This window comes from Cydia splendana, unplaced genomic scaffold (assembly GCF_910591565.1).
Source record: "Cydia splendana unplaced genomic scaffold, ilCydSple1.2 scaffold_124_ctg1, whole genome shotgun sequence".
Classification (NCBI taxonomy): domain Eukaryota; kingdom Metazoa; phylum Arthropoda; class Insecta; order Lepidoptera; family Tortricidae; genus Cydia; species Cydia splendana.
This window is the reverse complement of record NW_026946848.1, coordinates 9,889-16,961: the sequence shown is the minus strand read 5'-3', so window position 1 is coordinate 16,961 and position 7,073 is coordinate 9,889. Positions and strand designations below refer to the sequence as shown.

At 41.5% G+C, this 7,073-nt stretch overlaps 1 protein-coding gene across 1 annotated transcript; it reads left to right on the top strand.

Annotated features, from left to right (window-relative positions):
• Positions 1–242: 242 nt before the first annotated feature.
• LOC134805500 (uncharacterized) lies at positions 243–6,836 on the top strand. The gene is made up of 3 exons (XM_063778794.1): positions 243–755; positions 1,296–4,695; positions 6,580–6,836. The coding sequence occupies exons 2-3, from the start codon at positions 1,560–1,562 to the stop codon at positions 6,834–6,836; spliced, it is 3,393 nt and encodes a 1,130-aa protein (XP_063634864.1). The 5' UTR covers positions 243–755; positions 1,296–1,559.
• The last annotated feature ends 237 nt before the right edge of the window (positions 6,837–7,073 follow it).

Sequence of the window (7,073 nt, the reverse complement as noted above, 5' to 3'; positions counted from 1 at the left end):
TGCAGATATAAAGCTTAGAGTGAGGCGCGCCGGAGGCACTTTTACCCCCCCTCCCCTGCCCACCTGCTGGGGGGAACCTCTTGGCAACCGGGCTTAATCAGCTCAGATCACTCCCAGGAACACCTGTTCCAAGCGGTTTGCTTTGTCTCCAAAATGCAAGGTGGTGGACCTTAGATCTCCTGCTTTATACTCTGTCAAGCTGGATATGTTATGTAACACATACTTCACAGGTATGTGTCACTGTTAACGCCTAGTGTATGTGTGCTATGCATGAGACACACATACTCACACAGCGACAGCAACAGCAGCGCGGGCGCAGCCCGCGCCCCACTCTTCAATTAACCAGCGACGCATACGTACATGTAGTACTTATCTACTATGTAGTTTTTTTGTCATTAAAAAGTAAAATTTTAGAAAACTCCTGCGTTATTTCTCCATCTTAGTCCACCGCCCGTAACTAAAAGACGCTCCTGCTTCTTCATTTGGTACCTTCGAGCCGGAATCAGAAGAACCGTCAATCGACACGTCGATCACAAGAACAAAGGATCGCGCAAACTAGACGGACCGTTACGTGGACATTTCGAGAAAAGGAGTTACATTTCAATATTCTGCAAAACTGCGTACCTTCACTTTAAGGAGCAGAAGATTCCATCGTTTCAAGGGATTGTCATTAACTGGAAATAAAGAAAGAAATCACGGCCACTACAGGAGTAAAAGTGAAAGTGACAAGTGAGAACCTGGGGAGTAGTGTCAATGTGAGTTTGTTCCGATCCTTTCCCTTTGTTTCGAGAATCCCTCTTTATAAGTGTTTACGCACCTGCATTCCTAAGTAGCTACTTATTTTTATTTCGCACCTTAAACGCGAATTCTTACCTATCACACCGCATCATTAGATTCATAACTTCATTACATATAACATACCCATGTTAGTTAGCACCTTAAACGTTAATTAACTAAATCAGTCATTTAGACAAGTTCATTGCATACCTACCAATCTACTTTAAATTCATATGCTAATTGGTAATTGCCGTTAGATACAAGTACAGGAACTAGTCCGTATTATTCGCACATTTTAAACACCAAATAAGTAACAATCGTAAACGCTTGCTATCCAGCTTCTTAGTATAGGTATTTACTTGTTTTAAAATAAATCCTGCAACTAAATAATATTTTCCGATTCTGTAATCTTGAGTTATATAGGTATAGGTACTTATAAGACCCCAAAGGTCTGTGCTTACCGTGTTTAGCCTAAAATAGCTGAAGTGTTAATCGCAATATTTCTGTGCATATTCCAGCTGATCCATCTCGCCGCGCGCTAGCGGACCTTGACCTTCGATGCGCTCGGCGCCCGGCAACTGCTACCGGGCTTATCTCTGCTTGCTACTTAGCTGTTTACGCACTTCGCTAGCCTAACTGCACTCTCATTACGCTTCGTTATAAACAACATTTAAGTATCCCAAGTATTTCTTTATTATTTGCTACTAATTTTCGCTCAACTTTCTTGATTACAGCGTTACAATAAACTTTGTAAGTACTTAAATTAATTATCTGTGTAAATCATGAACGAAACTGATATCAAAACATTAATTAAGCAGCGAGCTACATTTAAAACGAAAGTTACTCAATTCTTAACATATTTAAATCCTCTTAACAGTTGTCCTAATTTAAACAGACTGCAGATCAGTGAACTAAATATTCGCTTGACAAAAATTGAAGAAATTTATTCCGATTATGATTCTGTGCAATCTGACATAGAAAATTCATGTGAAATTCCAGACGAGCAGTATGCTGAGCGTGAAACCTTTGAGTCGAGATACTTCGGTGCAGTCGCGCTCGCTCGAGAGGTATTGGCGAGGAGCGGGAACTCAGCGGGTCCCGCGCCGGAGTCCAGGTCAGTCTCAGGTTCTTGTGTGCATCAAGGAAGGCCAAATATTAAGCTCCCTACAATACATTTACCTACCTTTTCGGGACAGTATCAAGACTGGCTGGAATTTCATGACACTTTTAGCTCACTGATACATTTAGATGAATCGATACCTAAAATAAACAAATTTCACTACTTACGCGCTGCGTTAAAAGAAAGCGCTGCTTTGATTGTACGATCGCTTGACTTCTCGGCTGAAAATTACGACATCGCGTGGGATTTACTTTGCGAAAGATTCAATAACTCGAGACTTCTGGTCAATAATCACTTGCAAGCTATATTTAACTTTGAACAGATAGGCAAAGAGAATCCTAAGGCGTTGCGTAACCTTATTGATACTGTTAACAGGAACTTACGGGCTCTAAAAACTCTTAAACTGCCCACTGAACACTGGGACATACTTATAATATATATAATGTCACAAAAACTCGACGCTGTCACTACGCGGGAGTGGGAGGAACACCGTAGCACTTTAACGGCATTGCCCACACTGGCAATCTTTTTAGAGTTTGTCAAAGGTCGTGCTGATTTATTGGAAACAATGGAGGATGCCAATAACAAACGCCGACATAGTGAGAGCACACAGAGTCGTCATAAATCTCTAATTGTTACCACTCAATCCCCACCATCAGAACGTCCATTCGTGTGTCCATTATGTAAAAACAACCACGCACTGTATCGTTGTCTCAAATTTAAATCCTTTTCAGTTGATGTAAGATTGCAAAAGGCTAAGTCATTAAAATTATGCTTAAATTGCTTACGTCAGGGGCACAGCGCAAACGCATGCAGGATTGGGCCGTGCCGCTTGTGTAACAAGCCATTAAATAGCTTACTACATTCTCATGATGCATCGTCGTCAGCTTCACCCTCGCCGCTCAGCAATATCGCTCTTTATACCTCGCCACCGGAGTCGCACGAGGTCGGCTCTCCCGAGACGGACGAATATCATAGCGAGAGAGAAAGTGATGACAATGACGATTCACGGAACCACATTACCTTATCAGCAGTTGAAAACAACTGTGCGCTTTTGTGTACTGCATTAATCCATGTCACAGATCAAAGTGGACAAAAACATACAGTTCGCGCGTTACTGGATAACTGTAGCACATCATGCTTCATAAGTACAAAATTAAGTCAAAAACTAAACTTACCAACTGTCTCCACCAAGTCATCAGTTAATGGGTTAGGAGAGCAAACTTCTCGTCTTACCGAAAAATGCAAAATCACTATATCCTCCCTTTCAGAACCATATGAAGCACACCTAGAATGTTTTGTCGTTTCGCGCGTTACACGACAAGTACCTGTAGTTCGCATTAATGAAGCAGTGTTAAACATTCCTCCTAACATTACGTTAGCTGACCCTACATTTAATACCCCGTCTGAAGTTGATGTGCTTCTCGGAGCTTCTACTTTCTGGAATATTGCAGTGGGAGCAGAGATTATTCCTTTGGGTGAAGGCGAGGATATGCCGGTATTGTGCAAGACTAAGTTAGGATGGTTGGTTGGCGGCGGTTCACTAACAACTCATCAACTAAATGCAGTCCAGTGCAATCACGCGGTCGTTTCACACGACAATCAACTACAGGAACAATTAACCCAGTTTTTTGAGCATGAATCTGTACCTCAACATAAGGCAATGTCAATGGAAGAGCAACAATGCGAGAAACATTTTTTAGATAACCTTCGTCGAGATTCTGACGGAAGGTTCATTGTTACTATTCCATTAAAAGAATCTCCTGATAGACTAGGGGATTCATACGATCGAGCGTTAAGCAGATTTCAGGCACTGGAACGTCGATTTAGTAAAAACCCATCATTTAAAAAACAATACTGCGATTTCATGCAAGAATATATTGATTTAGGGCACATGGAGGAAAACACAACTCCCGACACAGACAGACATACATACATTCTGCCTCACCATGGCGTCGTTCGCGAAACTAGTCTCACGACGAAGCTTAGAGTCGTTTTTGACGGATCAGCTGTCACCACGTCGGGATTGTCATTTAACCAGATTCAGATGGTTGGTCCTACAGTACAGGATGACCTTATAAGTATTTTAATAAGATTACGACAACATAAATTCATAGCAACCGCAGATGTTGCCAAAATGTATAGAATGGTAAATGTTAATTCAGAGCAACAGGAACTGCAGCAAATCTTATGGCGTTTCGAACCCCAAGAAAAACTCAAACTTTACAAACTCAAAACCATTACCTATGGCACTTCCAGCGCCCCATATTTGGCCACAAGGTGTCTGAAGCAATTAGGTCTAGAGTGCCATGATAAAATAGTGTCTGATATCATACAACATGATTTTTATGTTGATGACCTCATTACCGGAGCGTCTACCGCTGACGAATTAATAGCCATTTGTCAAGGGGTTATAAAACAACTTCAACAAGGTCAATTCTATTTGCGCAAATGGTACTCAAATCATCCAAACATAATTAACAATATAACTAACGAAAATACTAGCGATGGTTTATTTAATCTTAGCCACAATGAATATTCGAAAACCTTGGGGTTATTATGGGCCTGTAAAGAAGACAAACTTTTGTATTCTGTTGACATTAAAACCAACAATCACGTTAGCAAGAGAACCATATTGTCCATAATTTCTCAAGTTTTTGATCCGTTGGGCTTAATAAATCCATGTGTGCTCACAGCTAAAATTATTCTTCAAAAATTATGGGCATCTAAAATTAGTTGGGATGAAGTGGTTCCCTCAGATATTCATGACGCCTGGTGCAAATTCGTTAACTCGCTGAGTGCCATAAATAACATTCGAATCCCAAGATGCGTGGTATGTGATTGTCCTGCATTCATTGAAATAGTGGCATTTGGTGACGCATCCACCCATGCTTACTCAGCATGCGTTTATCTCAAATCCGTAGACAAAGACGGTCATGCGTCAGTACATTTAGTAATGGCAAAGAGCCGTGTAGCTCCACTGAGGCCTCTAACTATTCCCAGAATGGAGCTGAACGGTTCCCTTTTAGCCGCTCGATTGGTGGAAAAGGTTAAAACATCGTTTCGATTACAGATCAATCGTTGTACTTACTGGTGTGATTCAACAATAGTTTTAGGGTGGATAAAATCATCTAAAAACCATATGCTTAAACCTTATGTCAACAATAGAATTCAAGAAATCTTGCAAAGGTCTAATGCATCAGAATGGCATTACGTACCCACCAACATGAATCCAGCAGACATAGGATCTCGGGGTGCAACACCTGCACAGTTAGAATCATGCACTTTATGGTGGGCAGGACCTACATTCTTATTAGGAGACGAATCGTCATGGCCCACCCAACCAAATTACACTAAAGAAAGCGAGTTACCGGAATTCAAAGCTCAATGCACACTAATTACACAAACTAATGATTATTCCAGCTATATATCTGATTTTATTAAACGGTTTTCAAATTGGAATAAATTATTGCACGTTGTAGCCTATGTTCAACGTTTTATACACAACTACTTGCATCCAACCAATAAACTCACTGGACACTTAAAAATTCACGAGCTTCATTCTTCGTTAAATGCTTTATGCAGATTTGCCCAACGTGAAACATTTTTGAAAGAATACGATATATTAAAGCGCAATAATAAGTTGCCTGTTAAACATCAACTTAATGATTTAAACCCGTTTTTTAATGCCGAAGACGCTCTTATAAGGGTAGGAGGTAGATTATCAAACTCATTTTACGATTTTGACACAAAACATCCCATACTACTCCATTCATCACATCACGTCGCAATGTTACTGTTCAGATATTACCACATATTGTTACTGCACGGTGGGCCACAGCTCCTGTTAGCCAACTCTCGCCACAAAATATGGGTTATTGGTGGTAGAAACTTGGCTCGAAAAACTGTACAAAAATGTATTAAATGTTGTCGTTTTTCCGGTAAGCCTAGACAGCCAAGGATGGGTGATCTTCCTGAACCTCGGATTCACGCAGAATATCCCTTCTTTAGCACGGCTGTTGACTATGCCGGTCCAGTAATGATATTGAACCGAAAGGGTAGAGGTAGCAAGTTAATCAAAGCTTACTTATGTATTTTCGTTTGCATGGCCGTAAAGGCCATTCACATTGAACTTGTGACTGATCTGACCAGTGAAACATTCATGGCCGCGCTGCACCGTTTCATAGCCCGCAGGGGTAAACCTGCGCACATTTACTCTGATAACGGTCGTTGTTTCGTGGGAGCCTGCACTGAATTATCTCGATTTCTTAAACAAACCTCAAATCAAATAAGTTCTGATGCATCAAAAATATCAATAAATTTCCATTTTTCACCAGCTTATAGTCCCCATTTCAACGGTTTAGCCGAGAGTGCAGTTCGGTCAGTAAAACATCATTTAAAGCGAATTATTTCTTGTACCAACTTAACTTATGAAGAACTTAATACCGTTTTGACTATGACTGAGGCAATTTTGAACGGAAGACCCCTCACTCCCTTATCTTCAAACCCTTCGGACCTTTCAGCCCTCACTCCTTCACATTTTTTGATCGGACGAACAGACACGTTGCTGCCATCACCCCAGGCCCCTGAATCTGCTGCCATCTGTACCTTGTCACGTTACATGCGAATTCAACGACTAAAGGCCCATTTCTGGAATCGATTTCACAATGAATACATTTCAGAGCTTCAAAAACGTCACAAATGGACCAAAGACGGAGGACAACTCAAATTAGGAGAAATGGTGCTTGTCAAGGACGATCGACTGCCTCCAAACCAATGGTTACTGGGTCGAGTAACACAACTTTATCCCGGCACTGATGGAATATCCCGAGTGGCCGATGTACTCACCAAGTCTGGAACAGTACGGCGCGCCTTCAACCGCCTATGCCCACTGCCAGTAGAAGACAACAGCTTCGTTCCTGGGGGGGCAATATGTTAACGCCTAGTGTATGTGTGCTATGCATGAGACACACATACTCACACAGCGACAGCAACAGCAGCGCGGGCGCAGCCCGCGCCCCACTCTTCAATTAACCAGCGACGCATACGTACATGTAGTACTTATCTACTATGTAGTTTTTTTGTCATTAAAAAGTAAAATTTTAGAAAACTCCTGCGTTATTTCTCCATCTTAGTCCACCGCCCGTAACTAAAAGACGCTCCTGCTTCTTCAGTC